Source organism: Canis aureus, chromosome 8 (assembly GCF_053574225.1).
Source record: "Canis aureus isolate CA01 chromosome 8, VMU_Caureus_v.1.0, whole genome shotgun sequence".
In the NCBI taxonomy this organism is placed as follows: Eukaryota; Metazoa; Chordata; class Mammalia; order Carnivora; family Canidae; genus Canis; species Canis aureus.
In genome coordinates, this window is record NC_135618.1 from 72,086,525 (window position 1) to 72,108,135 (window position 21,611).

At 57.7% G+C, this 21,611-nt stretch overlaps 1 protein-coding gene across 5 annotated transcripts in view; it reads left to right on the forward strand.

Moving 5' to 3' along the window:
• GTF2IRD1 (GTF2I repeat domain containing 1) overlaps window positions 1–21,611 on the forward strand; it is a 111,815-nt gene that overhangs the window by 28,787 nt on the left and 61,417 nt on the right. For all 5 annotated transcript variants that reach the window (XM_077908262.1, XM_077908263.1, XM_077908260.1 and 2 more), the window contains exons 2-8: window positions 6,703–6,831; window positions 9,332–9,473; window positions 11,910–12,065; window positions 13,990–14,173; window positions 14,995–15,305; window positions 16,889–16,978; window positions 19,035–19,118. In XM_077908262.1, coding sequence (XP_077764388.1) covers window positions 6,709–6,831; window positions 9,332–9,473; window positions 11,910–12,065; window positions 13,990–14,173; window positions 14,995–15,305; window positions 16,889–16,978; window positions 19,035–19,118 — 1,090 coding nt within the window. In that variant the 5' untranslated portion in view covers window positions 6,703–6,708. The remainder of the gene's footprint in view (window positions 1–6,702; window positions 6,832–9,331; window positions 9,474–11,909; window positions 12,066–13,989; window positions 14,174–14,994; window positions 15,306–16,888; window positions 16,979–19,034; window positions 19,119–21,611) is intronic.

The following is a 21,611-nucleotide window of genomic DNA, read 5'->3' on the forward strand; positions in this document are numbered from 1 at the left end:
CCTGTCACTGCACCTGGGGTTCCACTATGAGCCCCAGGCCTCAGAATTAGGGGTCTTACCCCAAGTAGGAGCAAAAGGGGACTGGTTGTGTCAGATGTCCCAAACATCATCCTGGCTTTGTCCTTCCCTTTGAACAGGAATGTCCCGCAGGTCTTGGTTTCTTCGCCCTTAAAGTGGGCAGAGTCGCCTCCATCCTGCCTGCTCACTGGACAGAGGTCACCGGTGTCAGAGTGCTCACAATGGGACAGCAGCGTCTGAGGGGGCCTTGGTGGACGGCTGGTCGGTGGCCACAAGGGTGGCTCTTCAGCCTGGGAGAGCTGGCAGTGGAAGCAGGGCACGGAGACAAGGCAGAGTGGGAGGGTTGAACCCTTGGATGAGGGAGCATCAGATGCTGGTGGGGAAGGAGGGGGGTTTTCTTGTTTTTTCTTTTTTTAAAGATTTTATTTATTTATTCATGAGAGACGCAGAGAAAGAAAGAGAGAGGCAGAGACACAGGCAGAGGGAGAAGCAGGCTCCATGCCGGGAGCCTGATGTGGGACTCGATCCCGGGACTCCAGGATCATGACCTGAGCCAAAGGCAGGTGCTCAACCACTGGGCTATCCAGGCGCCCTGGGGAGGGGGGTTTAAATGGGCCGGACTGGGAGGTTTCTCTGCAGCCTTGACGTTTTTGCTGGCACACCCCTCGCCCACCTCCTGACAGCATCAGCCACGTTCACTTCTGCTGGGCCACATGTCACTGCAAGAGATCGGGTACCCGCCAGAGCAAGCACCTGTCTCCCCAGGCTTGCAGGCCATGGGCAGCAGAAAGGGCAGGCACGAGGACACCCCCCACTGAGCCTCCCAGCTGGCCTGGAGCACCCAGTGCAAGGTGTTGGAGCTTAGAGACCCCGGCTGAGCTGCTGGTGCTGGCCCCAGGGCCGGCTAGGGTGGGCTTTCTGGGCCTGAGCCCCATGGGTGCCTCCCCATGGGAGACAGGTCTGCCTTGGGTGGGGGCAGTAGTGACTCAGACGTACACACAAGCACCTCACTAATCTTTGGCTCCGAGACCCAGCTGGCCTCCAGCTCTCGGTCGCCAGCAAAGCCGCCACTGTCTGGGCGACGACTCCCCAGCCGGGGGTGGAGAGGTGGGCAGCAGGCAGGAAGAGCAGAGCTGCTCGGAAACTGGAATCGGGATGCTGGGGCTGGAAATGTGCCCAGAGATCATCCAGGCGGTACCTGGCTTCGGGTCAGACTCCCCCGGGGAACTTAAAGACACAGTGTCCTGGCCCTGCTGCTGACCTGTCACCTCAGGGCTTCTAGGGGGTGGGGCCCAGGAGGCTGGGGGTGGGAGGCAGGTGTTGGCAGCAGCTGGGCTAATGCCTTCTCACAGGTGCAGAGTGATGGGGCAGGTGTCACACAGTATTCCTGCAGACCAGGCACCCAGCATCTTCACCCTCCCCAGCTCTGTCTCTTAGTGCTTCATAAAACGAGACTCTGGCCAGGTCAAGAGAGTGGCTTCCTTCCCTCCTCAAGATCTCCCCGGAAGGGCACCTGTGTGGCTCAGTGGGTGAGCGTCCGCCTTTGGCTCAGGGCGTGATCCTGGGGTCCTGGGATCGAGTCCCACATTGGGTTCCCCGCAGGGAGCCTGCTTCTTCCTCTGCCTGTGTCTCTGCCTCTCTCTGTGTCTCTCATGAATAAATACATAAAATCTTTTTTTTTTTAATTTTTTTTTTTTAATTTTTATTTATTTATGATAGTCACAGAGAGAGAGAGAGAGAGGCAGAGACACAGGCCGAGGGAGAAGCAGGCTCCATGCACCGGGAGCCCGATGTGGGATTCGATCCCGGGTCTCCAGGATCGCGCCCTGGGCCAAAGGCAGGCGCCAAACCGCTGCGCCACCCAGGGATCCCCATAAAATCTTTTTTTTTAAATTTATTTATTTATGATAGTCACCACAGAGAGAGAGAGAGAGAGGCAGAGACACAGGCAGAGGGAGAAGCAGGCTCCATGCACTGGGAGCCCGATGTGGGATTCAATCCCGGGTCTCCAGGATCGTGCCCTGGGCCAAAGGCAGGCGCTAAACCGTTGCGCCACCCAGGGATCCCAATACATAAAATCTTAAAGAAAAAAAAAAAAAAAGATCTCCCTGGAGAAGGCAGTCCTGTCCCCTCCCCCGGGAGCCACCAAGCCTGTCTCTTACCTGATTAGATAGAATTGATTTTTGGGACCCAAGGACAGGCCCTACTGTCCATCACTAAGCCCTCTTGTCTGTCCGTCTCATTCTCAGCCTCTGGGAAGGGCATTTGGGCCTGTTGGTCCCTGTGTCGTGATGTGACTGCCTGCCTCAGTTTGCCTGGGCTTGAGGAATCTCCCAGGATAGGGTACTTTTCTGTTCTAAACTCAGGAAGGTTCCTGGCAAACCAGGGCAAGTGGGTCACACTCGCCATGCATCAGCTATGGATTCAGTCAGCTGATCTTTCTGCTCCCCGTGTCCCAGTGTGAGTACAGTCCTCCTGCCACTCCTTGAAGGATGGGAGTGGCCTTGAGGACAGACAGGCAGACAGACCTCATCCCCAGTACCCCCTGGCCAGGGTCTTGGGTAAGCCCCTTCCTTGTCCCTGCCAAGGAGGATGATGTAAGCAGAGACAGTAACACACACTGCTGCTCCACCCAGACAGGTGGCCATGGGCCTGCTGCTGTGGGTACTGTGGGTGCTGTGGGTCCTGCAGCCGCGCAGAGGATCAGCAGGACACCTGACTGACCCAGCAGCTTCTGTCACTCTCAGTTTCTGGGCTGTTCCTCCATGATCCTAACACATCCAGACCCGCAGTGTTGCACATGGCCTCTTTTTTTATTTTTATTTTTTGAGAGCCTTCCAAGGCCCAAGTGGTCACTCTGCTTACAGCTTGTGACTGTCCTGGTTCCTGCCAAGCGTCACACTGGCTAGTTCCCCCGAACATTTGCTGTATGCCTACAAGAACCCAAGCAGGCGTGCAAGGCAGTGGGCATCCTGTCAACCTGGCAGGCAGGGCCCCGGCCTCCCAGAGCTAACAGTCCCACTGGGGAAGCCCAGGAGCAAGTCCCTTCAGATTGCAGCAGGTTCTGTGAAGGGAGAAGAGATAGGAAGCCGGTGTGAGGGTGGGACTGCGGTGTGGCCAAGGACAGTGCCCCAAGGAGTTGGTGATGGGGCTGATGGAGCCGGGGAGGCAGGAGGTGTAGACCTGAAGGAGGCCACTGCACTGGGGTGGGGGTGTCCCGTAGGCATAAGGCCGGAGAGGGGCGCCCAGGTGGCATAAAAGGGACAGGAGGAGGACAGAGCCAGAGCCCAGCACACAGGCAAGAGGGCCGACGGGCTGGAGAAGGCAGGTGGGCCCAGCTCACACGGCAAGACACTCAGGGGGTGTTATTTTGACTTCTCTAAGCAGGACAGTGGCATGAGATTGACTCGGCTGCTGTCAGCAGGATGGACCATGGGGACAGGAGGAGGGTGAGGAGGCCCTCGCCATGGGGTGAGCTAGCGAGGATGGTGGCCTGGGTGGGGTGGTGGCCCTGGAGGTGATGAGAGTCGGGCAGATCGGGTGCTTTCTGGAGCCACACAAGTTGGATTCTCCCCGGATCGTTTGAGAAACGAGGGAGAAGGGAGCAGGACGAGGCCCCAGTTGGAGCCTGAGCGCCCCAGTGGCTGGCCGGGGAGGAGCTGGTCCCAGAGAGAGCCGTGGCGCCCTGCTCCGTGAGTTCCTTGTTAGACATGAAGGTGCAGCAGGTGCAGCAGGTGGCATTCAGAGAGAAGGGAGAGAGTCACTAGCCTGTGGCACTGGAGCCAAAGATTGCCTAGCTGCGAGGGGCAGGATGGGTCAGGGAGGAGGAGGGCCCAGCATGGAGCCCGAGCCCGCCCGTGGTCAGGGCAGCAGTCAGTGCCAGCAGGCCCAGGGGCCGGGAGGTACAAGAAGTATCTGTCGGGGCAGAGAGGGGCTTCTCTCGGCTTCCCTGCTCGCCTCCTGGGCCTCGCAGGCATTGTCCACCCGGGAACCCGATGGCCCTGGCAGCCCCTCGCCCCCTGTGCCCTGCGTCAGGAGCCAGCTGCCCATCACCCAACGTGACGCCTCTCGTGTCCCTCCCTGGGTGTCCCAGAGCAACACTTGGGTGCCTCTGGCCTTGCCCAGCCCTGGCCTCTGCTCCCCGGTGCATAGGGCTCTGGCTGGGGCTCCTGTCCTCCCCTCCCGGCCCCCGGGCCTCTGTCCTGTTCATGGTGGCTACTTACCTCCTACTTAACTGCTCTCATCCTCGTGTTCTGTGTTCTGTGGTGCTTTGATTGGGTGGTTTTCTTGCCGGCCTCACGTTAGAGCTAGCCCCACCTTACAAACCTAGAAAACTACAGTTTGGGGTGGGTTGACCCAGCATATTCCTGGCAGACCTGGGCCTGGCTCTCAGCTCCGGGCCCAGTGCTCTTGCACCTCTGCCCCAGCCCCAGCAGCTCCTGCCACGAGGGACCTGCCCCCCTCCCCGAGGCCCCCCGGCATTTGCAGGAGGGTCTTCTTCCCCCTGCTTCCCTAAGTGCACCCACCTTCCATCCTGGACAAGGACTCAGGGGCTAGCCCAAGCCGAGCCCCCCTTCCACCCTCCCTCCCTCCCTCCCTCCGCCTCTGAGTCCCTGGTTCCTTCCTAAATGGATTAGGACTTTGCAGGAAGGAGCCAACAGCTGTCTGGGGCGACCCAGAGGCCCTGCTGTCTGGTGCCTCTGGCTTTGCCCTGATTCAATTTGGGCTGGGAGGCTGGCAGGCTGAGGTCTTTCTGGGAATGGCTCGAGGGGTGGCTGAAGGCAGGGGAGGAGCCGTCAGGCCCCCAGGCAGGCAGACCTCTCAGCTGGTCACACGGCAGGCCCTCAGGTGGGCTTCACGGGGCAGGAGGCCCCAGGCGGTGGCCGCCAGCTGCCTGTTGGCCCACTAGGATGTCCCCCATCCTGCCTGTCATGCCTTCGGCAGGTCTTTATATTGTGAACTTCAAACGTTTATAAAATTGCAACCTGGTTGAAGAAATAAATTTTCCAAACATCTAGAAGTGAACCCAATTCACATTTTGGCCAGCTACTGACTGGACATTTGTTAAAATCAATATTTATTCACAGTCAAATAGCAGACTCGGGCCAGACCTGAGGCCAGAGCCAAGCTCGAGGGCATTCCTAATTCCTCTACATGTTTCCATAACCCTAAAGTTGGGACACTTCTCACTTTGTTATGTGTGATGCACTCTGACACTTGTTCTGTGTCACCGATTTTGTGACTCAGTGTCTGTGGTTTCGACCACACTCTGCCCTGGCCCGTCACACGTCGTCTGGCCCTGTGCTGGGCCCTGGGGGTGCAGCAGTGACAGGCATATCTGTCCCTGCCCTCACAGAGCTTGCGGTCCAGGGGCAGCTGTGGGCTTGGCAGCCTCGAAGACACCAGGTATGGCTGTCGGCCTGCCCAGTGCCCCTACCCGCAGGAAGTGGAGACCAGGATCCACAGAGTCCCTCTGAGGCCTGCAGCCCTGCTCCCTTCTCAAGCCCCCGAGCTGGCTGCCAGGACCTGGTCTGGGACCTGTGCACACAGCACCAGGGGAAGCAGAGCCCAGAGAAGGAAACTGAGGATCTCTTCCTCTCCCCTGTGCTCTCTGCCCTCTCCTCTGCTTGGATTGGCCAGAGAGCAGCTGCCTCAGAGGAAGGCTCTGGCAGTGGGGCAGCCTGCAGGTGCCCCGCTGGACCTGACTCCTGGGGTTCTGGTATGAGAGGGGCAGGATGGAACTAGAACTGGGGGAGGCTGACCTTTGTGTCTAGTGGGTGCCCAGGCTGGGCTGGATGGTGCAGGGGCAGCAGGCCTATCCCCTGCCTGGGGGAGCCCTGGCATTGAGCCCTGCTCTGAGGGCACCCCAGCAGGGGGAGGGTGCATCTCAGTCCTCCACGGGCCTCATGACAAGGGGACAGAGTCCCGTCTTGGGAAAACCATGTCCTGAGGTGAAGTGCCTCCACCCCACAGTATCTTTCTGGACCTCTGAGACTGGGGCTCCCAGGCCTCAAGGCAGTGGCCTTGCTCATTACAGCCTGATAGAAAGCTGTAATGGAGGAGCCTGGGGACATGTGGGAAGCCAGCTGACCCAGCCACAGCGGGAAGGGGCAGGAGGTGGGGCACTCGAGGGCACACTCTCAGCAGAGGTGATAGTTAAAAGCTGAGTGGGTAGATGACAAAAGGGGCTGGAAGCCACTCAGGTCAGGGATAGTGGAACCTGTGACAGCTGGAGGGCCATGAGGGACGTGGGTATGTTTGGGCGATGGTGATTCTTAGAGTACCTGGAGTGTGGGGTGCAAAGGGGGAGTTGGCCGAGGGACTGGAGTCCAGAGCTAATGTGGGCAGTAGGGAGCCATGGAAGGTGTGTGAGCGACGGAGAGCCATGGCCAGAGCTAGTGCGGGGGTGAGTTGGCAGCTGAGTGCCAGGCAGACTGGCCATGGTACCGGGCTTGGCCCTGGCGTTGCAGATTTGGGGCACGTGCCATGGAGCGCGGTCCTCAGTGCATGGTGCTGTGTGCGGGCTGCTAATGCTTTCATGCATGCAGCCCCTTGAGTGGAGGGGAGGCCAGCTCTTGATTTGTCCCACCCGGGGAAGTAGAGGCAGCCCTGGGTGCCTGGGTGCCTGGGCGCCTGGCGGGTGGTGGTGGCACACACCCACCTCTGCTTCCTCGCTCCATCCAGGTGACCATGGCCTTGTTGGGGAAGCGCTGTGACATTCCCGCCAACGGCTGCGGACCCGACCGTTGGAACTCTGCCTTTACCCGCAAAGACGAGATCATCACCAGCCTCGTGTCTGCCTTAGATTCCATGGTGAGTGCCCCTGTCTACGCTGGACATCAGCAGACGTCGGAGCTCAAGTCCCAGCCCTGCTACCTCGGGGGCCATCAGCCACCTGAGACTCCCTGTCCCCATCTGCCACAGGTCCCCTACCTACATCAGGGGGGCGGGAGGCCTGAGTGAGGCCATGTATGTAAAAATCCAGCCCTGGAAAGAAACCCTGGTGCTGCCCATTGTCCCCTGGTCCCCTCAGCCCTCATCCTCATTTCATCCCTCCCATCAGAAGGATAGGACCTGTGGGGACAGTGGTTCGTGAGAAAGGTGCAGCCCCTGATGTTACAGCAAGAGATGTATCTGCCTCTCAGGCCCAGGAGAGAGAAATGGGGCCTCGTACATCATTCCTCTGGCACGATTACCTACGTACCTCGACCTGTAGTAGTTTATCCCAAATGGGGAAATAATACCGTCATTTTCCTGTAGCCTTTTCTTGGGGGAATGTTCTTCGACAGAGGATAGGCGGGTGTTAGAATCTGTCTGGCATCAGTTAGCTTCACCCCTGTGTTTTAGGATGGTGAAGCTGAAGTTCAGAGAGGGCAACATCTTGCCTGGAGTCACACAGCATGACTAGTTTTTGCAGATTTTTTAAAGATTTTATTTCTTTTGAGAGAGAGAGTGCACAAGCCGGGACAGGGATGCAGAGGGAGAGAGAGGCAGGCTCCCTACTGAGCAGGGAGCCGGATGCAGGGCTCGATCCCAGGACCCTGGGACCATGACCTGAGCTAAAGGCAGACACTTAGCCACCTGAGCCACCCAGGTGCCCCGACAGACCTTTTCCATCATCACAGAAAGTTCTGTTGGACAGCCCTGCTCTAGAGGGCCTTACAGACACTCCTGGGAGGAGCACTGCCCCTGTAGCTAGCCTGGGGCGCGGATGAGATTCACTCCCCTGCCCTTGGGTCCCTTTCTGGGTTTCTTGAGAGACCCCCAAGGGTAACAACCCTTGCTTGGCAGACTTGACTCTGGTGTCCTCTGGGGCTGGGGCCCGGGTCTGTGGGTGGTCTGCAGTGGGTATGGGGCCAGACCCTCTTCCAGACCTTTCCTCGAAGCCCCGTTGTCTGTGCCTCTGGGGAAGTGGATTACCTGGATTACCTTATTTCCCCACAGGGAAGTAAGTATCTCCTCCAGCAGTGATGGCCACTCCTTTGTTGGAAACAACTGGACTCTATTTGTCTCCTTCGCTTGTTAATGTTCTGCAGCATTGGCATGGGGAGAGCGAGCAGCAGGCTTTTGTTTTAATCTTAGCAGGAAGTCAACATACACCCCTCACCATAGGAGATCCCAGGGGACAGGCCTTTTGGCTCTACAGCCTACAGGGTCCCCTGCTTCCACAACAGAGCGACTCTGGACTGAGGCTGCCACAAGAGGCATGATCATGGCCCAGAGGGGTTGAGGAGCCTGTGCTAGGTCACGCAGCCGCGGAACTATGATGAGAAGCCAGACTCCCTGGTGCCCGCCGAGCGCTACCTAACTCAGATAAAACCCAGCATTTATGAGGCACTGACTGCATGCTGAGAGCTTTGCAGGCAGAGCTTTTCCGCTGACCTAGGTCGAAGGGCTGAAATGCTGGTGGTCTTGGTTGCAGGGCCCCTCAGTTAGGGCTTCCTGTGCAGTGGGCCTGCCAACCCCTCAACTCTGCAAAAAACCTCTCTCTGGACCCACATGAGATACCCCGGCTTAGAGATTCTTTCCTGCCTGCCAGGCCTCATGAATCCCACAGCCAAGCCCATTGAAAATCTGGGAGCTGGGCTGCTTGCCCCCTTTCTGCACATTTAGAGACAGGCCCAGAGCAGGGAGTGAGTTGCACCAGTCCTGCAGCAGGAAGCGGCTGATGTGGAACTGAACCCCAGATCTGCCCAAGCCGTGGTTCTGCTGGGGCCCTTATCTCCCCTCATTTAGGACTTTAAGAAAACTGAAGACAGGATTGTCCCTGGGGCTGGGGCCAAGCCTCAGGCAGGAAGCCCCCCCACCTCCCCAGGACAGGGAGGATGTGGGAGGAGGGAAGGGCAGAGGCCGTGTATCTTTATTCTTCTCAGGGCTCCTTTTTTTTTTTTTTTTTTTTTAATTTTTATTTATTCATGATAGGCACACAGTGAGAGAGAGAGAGAGGCAGAGACACAGGCAGAGGGAGAAGCAGGCTCCATGCACCGGGAGCCTGACGTGGGATTTGATCCCGGATCTCCAGGATCGCGCCCTGGGCCAAAGGCAGGCGCCAAACCGCTGCGCCACCCAGGGATCCTTCTCAGGGCTCCTTGACCTGTCTGCTCCCTTGACCTTGGCCAAGCTTTGGGTGGGGTGGGGGTCATTCACTCCTTCCTCCTGCAGAGTCCAGCTGTGAACAGTGGAGGGGTGACCTCTCCCTGGAACTGCCGGTGGGCTCTTAGGCATCTGGAAGCTTCTGGCTCACCCCCAAAGCTGTCACTAGAGGTGTCCCCAGTCCTCCCACTGGCTCACATATTCTGCCCCTCCCTTGCAGTGCTCAGCGCTTTCCAAGCTGAACGCAGAGGTGGCCTGTGTTGCTGTGCATGATGAGAGCGCCTTCGTGGTGGGTACCGAGAAGGGGAGAATGTTCCTGAATGCACGGAAGGAGCTGCAGTCAGACTTCCTCAGGTTCTGCCGTGAGTAGCCCAGGGCTCTGGGGGGCGGGGGCCTGCAGTCCCTGAGCGCAGGAGCTCTGGTGCATCTCTGGGTCCCCAGAGCAATAGCAGGTGGCCGTGTGTCGGGGGCGAGGGGTGCACGGACAGGAGGGGGCAAGGCAGGCTTCCCAGTGTGGCATCATCGTTGGAATCACACAGCAGCCCCTCGGTCCGTAGAGACTGGCTGACTCCACCCCGGGAGGCCAGACCCAGACACCTCCATCTGCTCATTGACAGAAGGGGACACTGAGCCCAGTGTTGCCCAATCCCTATACCTCTCTGACATGGGGACCAAGTGCACTTGTTCAACCAACACTTATTGAGCACCTGCTGTGTGCAGCACCCTTTGCCACGCTCAGTTATCCTGGCATCAAGCCTGTGAGGTAGTCACTATCATTACAGTAACAATCCTGGAGATACCTCAAGGTGGCTCTTGGGGCCGAAGTGACTGAGGACATGTGGCAGCACAAAGGAAGTGCTTGCTAAATCGAGCAGTTAGTGATTACTTTCCCCAGTAGGGTCAGGAAACAGTGACCAGTTTACAAGTGAGAAACTGAGGCACGGTGAGCCTGAGCCACTTGCCCGGGGACACACAGCCGCCAAGGGATGGAGGCAAGGTTTCTGTTGTGAAACCCATGCTCCTTCTGCCCCCCTTCAGAATCAGGGAGGTGCAGTAGGACACCTCCACCTCCCCGGGAGCCCTGCCAGGGGATCCTGGCTGCTTGTGGAAGAGAACAGTATGCAGAGCTGTGAGCCAGGAGCCCTGGGTTGTGTGGGGGGGGGGGTGTTCTTTTTTTTTTTTTTTTTTTTAAGATTTTATTTATTTATTCATGAAAGATACAGAGAGAAGCAGAGACCCAAGCAGAGGGAGAAGTAGGCTCCCTGCGGGGAGCCCAATGCAGGACTCCATCCCAGGATCACACCCTGAGCTGAAGGCACATGCTCAACTGCTGAGCCACCCAGGCATCCCATGGGGGAGCGTTCTGAAGCCCCCAACTCCTCCACGCTACGCCAGGGCCTTTAGCCCCTCGTACCCTAGCCCCTGCCTCCTCACTGCCCCTCCCGGCATCCCTCACTCCTCTGCAGGCAGCCCTGGGCCAAGCACTAGGTCTCCATGTGCGTTCTCACCTCTGCCTGTGTCCCTGCTCTCCCCCCACCTGGAAGGCCTTCCTTCCTCTCCTCTGCCAGCACATTCCTCCTGCCTGGGGCCCCCATCTGTACCCCACCACCCCTAGTCCCCCACCCCAAACCCCATGGCTACTCCCCACACCATGCCAGCTTCTCAGGCCCTAAATTCCCATCCGTGCTCCTGGTGAGCTCCTGAGCGATGTCAGCTCCACTTTTGTGGTGGATTAGGTCCTACAGGGTCAGGGCCTGCCACCAGCACTGAAGGGCAGCCCCCAAGCGGCCGCTCGAGCCCACGACTGGGGACTCCTGGCTCTTGGGGTTAAGAGCAGGCCCTCAAGTCAGACATCTGGGTCCTCTTCCTGGCTCTGCCACCTGCTGGCCGCTGGCCCTCAACCTCCCTGTCTGTGAAAGGGGAGGACAGTGCTACTTTTTGGGGCTCAATCTGAGGATTAAGTAAATCTAATACAGGCTAGAACAGTGCCTGGCACTGACTGCACACACAGTAAACGCCAGCTGTTGTCCTTGCTGTTATTAACATCTGCATTACACTTGGGTCTGGAGCTTAGATCGGCTGTTTTGGGGAAGGCTGTCCCCCACCCCCCTGCACTGGGCATGTCATCACTGTAGTCCAGCTGCTTCTCCTGCCACCCCCACCCCCACCCAGCTCTCAGAGCCTGTACCCTGTCCGAGGCTGGATGGGGGCCAGTCCAGGGCAGACAGTGGCAGGGTCCTGTGGCCCCCAGTTGGCCAGGCTGGGGCCTGGGGAAGGTGCACCTGGCTTCCTGCAGCCCGGCAGAGCCGCTATTTATAGCACCTGGAGCTCGGCTGGTTTATTTCAAGCTCGGCAGATCCCGGGAGAAGGAGCAGGCTCCAAGCTACGAGCAGGCCTCCGGGCCCTCTTCTCTCCCCCTTTCCAATGTGGTTTCTAGCATCTTCTTACCCAGGAGTTCCCTGACACTCCTGGGGTCCCGCCCAGGCCCAGCCTGGCCTGAACTTGCCTCTCTGCAGCCCCTTGGCCTCCTGGAGCAGTCCCCGTCGTCTCCTCGTTTGGCAGAGCACTAGTGTCGGAGCGCAGAAAGGGGTGCTGGGCCGGCTGGTCTTCGGTGAAAGCTCACAGACTGAGGCGCAGAGAGGGAAGGGACTTGCCCAAGGTCACACAGCAAATTAGAGGTGACCAGGATGAGACCCAAGCCCTAGGCTAGGCACTAGGAACTCAGAGATGACCAGCCCTGGCCCTGGGCAGGGGGTGACACAGGTGCTTATCATGGCCCGGCATGCTCTGTCCCACAGGAGGGGCCCCGTGGAAAGAGCCGGAGGCAGAGCACCCCAAGAAGGTGTTGCGGGGCGAGGGTGGCGGCCGGAACATCCCTCGGTCTTCCCTGGAACATGGCTCGGATGTGTACCTTCTGCGGAAGATGGTAGAGGAGGTGTTTGATGTTCTTTATAGTAAGATCCTTCCTCATTCCATTTGGGGCCCCCAGGCGGGTGGGAGCCCCAGACCCTGGCCTGGTGAGGTGCGCCTCCTGTTGCATATGGGCCCGGGTCAAAACCTCAAGGCCCTCCCTCATCTTGCATCCCCAGAGGTGGCTCCTCTGCCCCAGCCCCATTTCCTGAACCACTGTCCACACTTCCCCAGGCCCGCCCTGGTGCTGGTGGCTGCCACCTGTCGCCTGGAAATGGCTCTGGGCTGGCCCTGGTCTCCCTGCCTCCAGGTCGGCTCCCTGCTGCCCCCACCTGTCCTGTGACTAAGGGCACCTTCCTAGAGCACAAGTCTGACCAGGAAGTTCCTCTTTCCACTGCCCTGGTGGCTCCCTGTCACCCTCACTGTGACATTAGCACCCACTGTGGCTGGTCCCTGCCCGTGTCCAGCCGTGCTGCCCTGCCTCAGGGGACCACTTCCTGTTCCCCGCACACTCTGTCTCCATTTCACGCCCTCTCGCCTTTGCACCACTGTGCCTTTTGGGGCTGCCTTCCCCTCTGTCTGGTGGACACCACGTTATTCTCTAAGGCTCAGCTCTGGGAAGCCCCCGCTGCTGGCTTAATGTCCCCTGTGGGCACTTGCTGGACCCTGATCCCTGGCTAGCCCAGGGCCCTCTGGGGCCAGGGTCTGTGCCTGCCCTTTCCGCTGTCCCCAGCAATGGCGGCCGATGTTCACAGGGTGTTTGTTGAATGCCTGAATGAAAGCTAATGTGACTACATGGCCACGTCCTTCCTGCAGGGGGGTGAAGGTGGGGAGGTGGGCAGGCCTGGCTGGCCTCCCTCAGAAGGGTCAAGTTTCAGAATCTCTGGCCCAGTGGTAGCCGTTGCAGTCTCTAGGTAACGTGGGGCAGGTCCCTTTGGTCCCTAGGGGTTCCACCTCTGGCTTTATTCCTTTTGTACTGTGGCCTTTGGGTCTCTGGAGCAGAGATCTGAGGAATCTCCTGCTGTTGTCCAGCTCAGGACAGGAGGAGGAAGGGAGGAAGGAAGGAGGCAGAGGAAGCCTAGGTGGAGAGGAGGCCCAGAGGCCCCACGGTGGGGACGGGCAGCATGCTGGGTGGGAGGACTTGTCACACCTGGTTGGCTAGGCCACTGCACTTTTGCCGCCACAGGGTTTGTGCCCACAATGCCCCCCCTCACTCCCACACTTTGTCCGCCTCCGTTGCCTGCCTTATCTGAGGGGGTGGCCCCTTTCTGGCTGGGGCTGCAGTGTGGGAATGACACAGGCGTTCCTGAGCCCAGGCCATCTCACCTCCTCAGTCCCCAGCCAGTCTCCCCTCCACTCACCTCTTCCTCATCCCCATCCCCTTTCTCTTTTTTAAGATTTTATTTATTTGAGAGAGAGAGGGAGAGAGAGAGAGAGGGAGAGGGAGAAGCAGACTCCTCACTGAGCAGGGAGCTAGGACACAGGGCTCGATCCCAGGACCCCGGTCATGACCTGGGCCCCCCAGGCACCCCTACTTCCTCCTTTCTAAATCTGCTCTTCCCTCCCTTCCCTCTCCTCCCTGTGACTCTTCCCTGCAGTCTCCCTCCTGCCCTCCCTCCCTTCTCCCCCATGTCCCCTCCTAAGCTCCTGCACAGCCTTGTGCCCTGCTTTCCCCTCCACCCGGGTGCCAGGAGAGAAGAGAATGGCAAGTGAAGCTGGGAGCCCCGTCAATGGGGGGGCCCCGGCCTGCAGCAGGGCCTGTCCCCAGTGCCCACGCGCCCACCCGACTCAGCCCACAGGGCCTTGTTCTGTCAAGCTTGCAACAAAGGGGCCCGTGGAGTCCAGGTTCCCGGGAATTGGGCATCACAGGGGGTCTTAGCCTGGCCCCAGCTGTGGAACATGCCCAGCCCCCACCCCCACCTGGCTGCCCTCTTACACTAGACCCTCTCCTCGACCCCCTCCCCACAGGCGAGGCCCTGGGAAGGGCCAGCGTGGTACCCCTGCCCTATGAGAGGCTGCTCAGGGAGCCGGGGCTGCTGGCCGTGCAGGGGCTACCCGAGGGCCTGGCCTTCCGGAGACCAGCAGACTATGACCCCAAGGCCCTCATGGCCATCCTGGAGCACAGCCACCGTATCCGCTTCAAGCTCAAGAGGTAAGTGAGGCCATCAGCCTGGGAGCGGGCCCAGAGCCTGGTGGCTGGACCATGATGTCCTGGCCAGGACGGCCAGGTAGAGGGCGACCTGCTTCCATGCTGGCTCAGCCACCTGCAGCCACTTACCCCATCACCAGGATGGGACTTCAGACACCCACGCGGGACCTCAAGTGTCAAAGCTCCCAGTCTGGCAGTGGAGGGGAGGCAAGCCCCCCAGTTGCAGAGCATGATCTGAACCAGGCATTGTGTCGTGGGAGTCCCCAGGGGACTTCTGTGTTGTAAAGAGGCTGGAACAGACTGGGTGCAAGAGAAACAGCACCAATGGCCATGCAGGTGTCCAGAGTGGCTGTACAGTGGAGGCGGGGAGCCACGGTGTATGCGCTTGCATGGGGTTATGTGAGGGGCTGGTGGGAGATGATGCAAAGGCTGGCCCAGCTGGGTACTGACTGTTGGGGCCACCCAGAAGCCACCCTGAGGCCCTGGCATTGCCCAGCAGTACTCAGGCGCCACCGGCAGAGGAGGGCTGTGATAGGAACGGGGCGGGGGGTGACCAAGCACGTGATGAGTGTGTAGGGGTCACAGAGGCCAAGAGGAGGGCCTGGCTCTTCCAGTGGCCCAGCTATGTGGCCCAGCTATGTGGCCCAGGGCACATCACAAGGCCACCTGGGCTTGTACCCACACCTATAAGCTGGGGCCCGGCTTCTGTCCTGTGTACTTCACAGGCTGTCATGTTGTACGGAGGGTGGGCTGGGGCCTGGAAGAAGAGAGACAACTGAAAGGCCAGGTGTATAAAGCTGTCCCGTGTCCTTTCCTTCACCCAGGCCGCTTGAGGACGGCGGGCGGGACTCTAAGGCCCTGGTGGAACTGAACGGTGTCTCCCTGATAGCCAAGGGGTCCCGGGACTGTGGCCTGCACGGCCAGGCCCCCAAGGGGCCACCCCAGGACCTCCCCCCCACCGCCACCTCCTCCTCTGTGGCCAGCTTCCTGTACAGCACCGCGCTCCCTAACCACACCACAAGAGAGCTCAAGCAGGAGGCGTCCGCCTGCCCACTTGCCCCCAGTGACCTGGGCCTTGGCCGGCCTGGGCCTGAACCCAAGGCCTCTGGCACCCAAGACTTCCCTGACTGCTGTGGTAAGCTGCTGCTGAGACCCCTAAGTCTGGGGGTGAGCAGAGGTCACTCCTATGGGGGTAATATCCCTGGGCAGATCGGGGTGCCTGGGCCCACCCCAGGCTGAAGGAGGCACATTGGGACAAGGGGCTGGGACATCTGTGAACGGTATCATTGGCCCAGAACCCAGAGATGTTTGGAGAGACTCCACAGAGGAGTCTGTGGAGGGAGTAATCAGGCTAATCTGTCACAGGCATTTAATGAGCACCTACTACAGATGCGGCCTGGATTTGGGGTACTTGACAGCATAAGAGAATGGACAACTGGGTATGAGAAAGACTTGGATTCATATCCTAGATCCTCTGCTTCGTGGCTATGTGTCCCAGAGCAAATCTCTACCTCCACGAACCTCAGTTTCCTCGTCTTTAAAGTGGAGATGGGGGAGCCCTGGGTGGCTCAGCGGTTGAGCACTGCCTTTGGTCCAGGGTGTGATCCTGGAGACCCAGGATTGAGTCCCACGTCAGGCTCCCTGCATAGAGCCTGCTTCTCCCTCTGTCTGTCTGTCTCTCTCTCTGTCTCATGAATAAATAAATAAAATATTTAAAAAAATAAAATAAAAATAAAGTGGAGATGCCGATATGACCTCTCACAAGGTTATTATCAGGGTCAAAGCACAGGGCAAATTAGAAATGCACATTCTAACTGCCCTGCTGCAGTCCTGCTGAATCCAAAGCTTTTTTTGATGTTGTTTTATTTTGTTTTGTTTGTTTTGATTTTTTAAATATTTTATTTATTCATGAGCGACACACACAGAGAGGCAGAGACATAGGCAGAGGGAGAAGCAGGCTCCTTGCAGGGAGCCCGATGTGGAACTTGATCCCGGGACTCCTGGATCATGCCCTGGGCTGAAGGCAGACACTCAACCGCTGAGACACCCAGATGTCCCTGAATCCGAAGCTTTGGGGGCTGCCGGGGGCCCAGCCGTCTGTGTATTTAAATCTGCCGAGTGGCTCCAATGGGTGCTCGGGCTTGAGAACTGCTGTATTAAAGCAGAGTCCAGGGGAGCCTGGGTGGCTCGCTCAGTTATGCATCTGCCTTTGGCTCAGGTCATGATCTCAGGGCTCTGGGATCAGGCCCCAGGTCGGGCTCCCTGCTCCCTCTGTCTCTGTCCCTCTCCCCATTTGTTCCCACTATCTTCTCTCTCTCAAATAAATAGGTAAAATCTTAAAAATAAATTTTAAAAAAAGAAGCAGAGTCCAGTGCTTGGTACATAGTGGGTGCTCATAAGTCATACTCACTGTCATGAGAAGGAGAAAAAAGAACTACCCTGCCAAATGTTGCGCTGAGCAGTGGGATGAGACTTATGCACCTGAAATGGGTGTCCCCACTGGTAAAAGGTGTCCTCGGACATCCTGGCCTCCTTGATCTGCTGTTTGGAGAGCAGACTCTGCTAAAGAATGTCTGGGCAGGGAACTTGCCTTGAGTTTATGATCATAGGGCTGAGTTGTGAGGCCTCCCTGATGGTGTTAGCCCAGAGCTGGCATCTGCATCCAGGCTGGATCTGGGGGCCCACCTTGAACCTGTGCCTTTCCTCTCCCTTGTCCAGGACAGAAGCCCCCTGGGCCTGGTGGTCCTCTCATCCAGAATGTCCATGCCTCGAAGCGCATCCTGTTCTCCATCGTCCATGACAAGTCAGGTAGGACGGTGCCCACAGCGGTGCCCTGCCCAGAGTGGGGCTCCGGGGCTGGGGGTGGTGCTTCCTGAAATGGAAATGCATCCACTAAAAAATAAATAAATAAATAGATAGATAAAGAGATAAATAAATAGATAAATAAATAGATAAATAAAATAATAAAAATAAAATAAAATAAAATAAAATAAAATAAAATAAAATAAAATAAAGGAAATGCATCCACTGGGTCTTTGAGAGAGAAGGGAGGACAGCCCCGCCCCAGGGACTTATGAGTAAAACCGGAATGTGACAGTTATGCATTGCTGTGGGCCTTTACAGTTATAGTTTCAGTTTCTATGGGTCCCAGTTTCAAGAGCGGCTTCACTGGGTGCTTCTGGCTAGATTCTCTCTGTCATGAGGTTGTACTCAGGATGGCAGCACGGGCTGTGGTCATTGGAAGGCTTAACTGGTGCCAAGGATCTACCCCAGGCTCACTCAGGCCTGTATGGGGCTGTTTGAGTGTCCTCGGGATGTGGCGGCTGGCTCCCTGACTTTAACAATCCAAGAGAGAGGGGTGCCTGGGTGGCTCGGCGGTTGAGCATCTGCCTTCGGCTCAGGGTGTGATCCTGGGTTCCTGGGATCGAGTCCCACATCTGGCTCCCTGCAGGGAGCCTGCTTCTCCCTCTGCCTGTGTTTCTGCCTCTCTCTCTCTGTGTCTCTTATGAATAAATAAATTTAAAACCAACAAACAAAAAAAATAAAAAAATAAAAAAAAAAAAATAAAACCAACAAACAGTCCAAGAGAGAGTAGGGAGGGAGCCACAGGTCTTTGATGACTTACGTTAGAAGTCATCAGTTCTCCGGTTTCTACCCTTAAGAAGCCAGAAATGATCCGTCCGCACTCACAGGGAGCGAGAGGAATTAAACTCCACCTCCTGAACACGGGAGAATTGAAAAATTATGTGGACAGATTTTTTTAAAGTACCACACTGTATTTGGGATTTTTCTATACCAAAAGGCATGAAGCAAGACTCTCCAGTAGTTATGTGTGGGGTGGGGTTGGGGTCTTGGCCTCACCGTCTTTAAGAAGACCCAGCCCCCTGGGATCAGAATGGAGATCCCTACTGCCCCAAACAGGGTCCATCCTTGGCAGGGAGGGAGGGCAGTAGCATCATGGGAGGCCGTGGTGGGCAAGGAGTGGAGTCTCACTGGGTCCTTGCTGGGTGATCTCAGGCCAGATACTCAGCCTCTCTGAGCCTGGTTTTCCTAGCTGACAAATGGGGATACTATCTATGCTTAAAAGGCATCATGAGAGGGACACCTGGGTGGCTCAGAGGTTGAGCATCTGCCTTTGGCCCAGGACGTGATCCTGGAGTCCCAGGATCGAGTCCCACATCGGGCTCCCTGCGTGGAGCCCGCTTCTCCCTCTGCCTGTGTCTTTGCCTCTCTCTCTGTGACTTTCATGAATACATAAATAAAAATCTTTAAAAAAAAAAGGTGTCATGAGAGATTAGATAGGATACTATGTATAAAGTAGCCCACACAGATAATCACTTACTGAATTAAAGGTGGTATCTGTAATGGCAATGTGATGAACCATTATGATGATCGCCGTAGTTATTAATAGTAAATGGAGGCCAAGGCTTTGGTTTCATGGAAGAGGCCAGCAGGAATGAGGGTTTGAGGCAGGCCTCGGGGTCAAGGCTGGGTGAGACCCCAGCTGCACAAAGCATGAGGGTTAGTGCTTTGAGGTTAGGACTCGGCGTCTCCTTACTCAGGGAGACCACCCTCAAATCTCCTGCTTGTCTGGTGGCAGGAGACACCCAGCATGGACAGGCTGTGCCTGGGGGTAGAGGAGAGAGAAGGGGGCGGCGATCGGAGCACCCTGGATTTGGATAGGGCTGCCTCCTGGAGGAGACGGGGGTGTCAGGCTCCGAGGTGGGAGTGGGGGGAAGAGCCGAGCCCCTCTGTGGGACTCTGGAGGAGAAAGCCAGCGGCCCCGGCCGTGCGGGAGTGCAGCTGGAGGCTGTGGGTTCCCTGCTCTGACCCGCCCTCACCCGTACCTCTTGTGTTTTGATAGAGAAGTGGGACGCCTTCATAAAGGAAACGGAGGACATTAACACGCTCCGGGAGTGTGTGCAGATCCTGTTTAACAGCAGATATGGTGAGTGGGCGGCACGGCCCGCCGTGTGGCCCCGGCAGCGTGCTGAGCATCTCATTACGTGGCAATCACTCGTGTTCCCTAACATGACAGCGGGAGCCATATGCTGGCACCCGCGCACCGGCAGCACTCATGTCATCTCCTGTCTGGGTTGGGGGTGGTTGTGTCAATATTTCCCTTCCAGATTTTTCCAGGGGGCGGAACTGATGGCAGAGCCCCAACCTCAACTCACCTATGGGAGGTGGGCGGGTAGGGGGCAAACTGACCGTCCGGGAGGCCATCCAGAGAGAAGACCCAGAAGAATGGCCGTTGGCCTCATGCCCTTGCAGACTTCCCCACAGCAGTGCCCCCTTGCCTGCCTCCTTGCCTTTGTGCTCTGCCCTCTGCTTGGCATGCCCTTCACCTGTTGGGGGAGCAGACTCCTACTTGTTCTTTGAGACTCAGCCTCAGCCAAGTGGGGACCCCAAGCCTTGATGGGCTCCTTTTTGTTACACATCCTGCTTTTTTTTTTTTTTTTAACATTTTATTTATTTATTCATGAGAGACAGAGAGAGAGGTAGAGACACAGGCAGAGGGAGACGCAGGCTCCATGCAGGGAGCCTGATGTGGGACTCGATCCCAGGACTTTGGGATCACGCCCTGAGCCAAAGGCAGATGCTCAACCTCTGAGCCACCCAGGTGCCACTCAGTCACACATCTTAAGTGCCCCACCAACTCCACCTTGTGCCAGGCACTCAGGCCAACGCTAGCCTCACGGTGCTTCAGCAGGTGCCTGAAGGTGTGTATGCAGGGGCGTGCAGGAGCATAAGGTAGTATACAGTAGTACGCAGGGGTGGGGATCCTCAGAAAGACAGGACAGCTCAGAAGGCAAGATCTCAGGCTTGAGTCGGGGGTGGCTTCATGGAGGAAGTGCCCTTTGATCCACGCTAAGGCTTGGTAGGCTGTGCCTTCTGGGTTGGGGTGGGGCTGAGCAGAGCTCTCGAGGCCTAGTGAGGGGTCTGGGATAGCCTGGGCGCCTTTGATAACCTTTGATGTGGTCTCTCTGGCAGACCCACTCCCTTGCTTGGTACCGCTCCAGGCAGGCAGGTGCGAGCTGGATGGGCAGTAGGGGGAGGGGGTCTGGGGAGGGCTGGCTCCGTCTGCCTTGGGAACGTGCTGCCCCAGCAGAGTTGGCACAGCAGCTGCCAGTCTTCCTACCTGTTGTGTACCCTAGATGTTTCCAGAGCACTGAGCCTTTTGTGGATGCTAGCACTTGGCCCCGCCATGTCCAAATCCAAGGAGAAGGCTGGGCTTGGTGTAATTGAGGCCTTTCCCCTTCTCAGGCCAGAGCTCCGTCTCAGCTTCCCCTGCAGCTGCCCTGGGGAGAAGGAAGTCCCTCGGGAGTCCTGGGGACGTCCCTGTCGGGGAGGACCTCGTGTGGCAGCCTGGGGCATCCCACAGACCCTCGATGAATGGATCGTGCTCCTGGGTCTGCCCTTTCAGCCACCAGCTCTGGGTGAAGTGGGCCAGCAGTGGGGCTGGGGGTGCAGCGGGGTAAAAATAAGAGAAGAAATGGGGGGATCTGGGATCCCTGGGTGGCGCAGCGGTTTGGCGCCTGCCTTTGGCCCAGGGCGCGATCCTGGAGACCCGGGATCGAATCCCACATCAGGCTCCCGGTGCATGGAGCCTGCTTCTCCCTCTGCCTGTGTCTCTGCCTCTCTCTCTCTCTCTGTGACTATCATAAATAAATTAAAAAAAAAAAAAGAAATGGGGGGATCCCCAGCCTCCGGGATGCCTCCAGAACATTTTCACCTGGGAAGAGGTTGAGACTCTGAGGAACTGAGGTTCCTGCCTGGCAGCTGGCTCTCCCCTCCTTGCTGGGCAGAGGCTGGAGACCTGGCGGGGTCGGCTCTGTCCACCGGGTCTCCTCACCACCAAAGAAGCAGGCCCAGCAAATGACATGACCCCAAGTGGAGACGAATGCACACAGACATCGCAGAAGCCATTGCTCACCGGCTGGGGCTGGGGCTGGGGGTGGGAGGTGGGGGAAAGAAGTGGTTTGACAGCTGTTGCAATTTCAAGGGTTTAATTTGACAACGAGCTAAGCGTGGTTTCACAGTAGGATCTGGCTGCCAAAGCCGCCGACGCAGACCTGGCTGCATCAACAGAAAAACAATCTTGAAGGCATGCCAGGGAGGGCCCCAGGCGGCTCTGCGCTGTCCCGGGCAGGGCATGGCTGCATGGGACGCCAGCTTGGGGCTGCCACTTGCCAGGACACAGGCACAGAGGCCAGAGGAGATCCTTGGGGGAGTCTGGAGGGATGAGGCAGGAGGGTAATGGACCCCAGCCCCACTCAGGACTCTGGTGACTTCCCAGGCCCCAGGGAGAACAGGGACCCGGGGAAGTACCATCCAGCACATAGTAGGTGCCCAAGAAGCACCTGGCACCCGAACGAGTGAGAACGACCAGATGGGATGGAAGTGAATAGTTGAGGTGGCCCGAGACCAAACCCCAGTG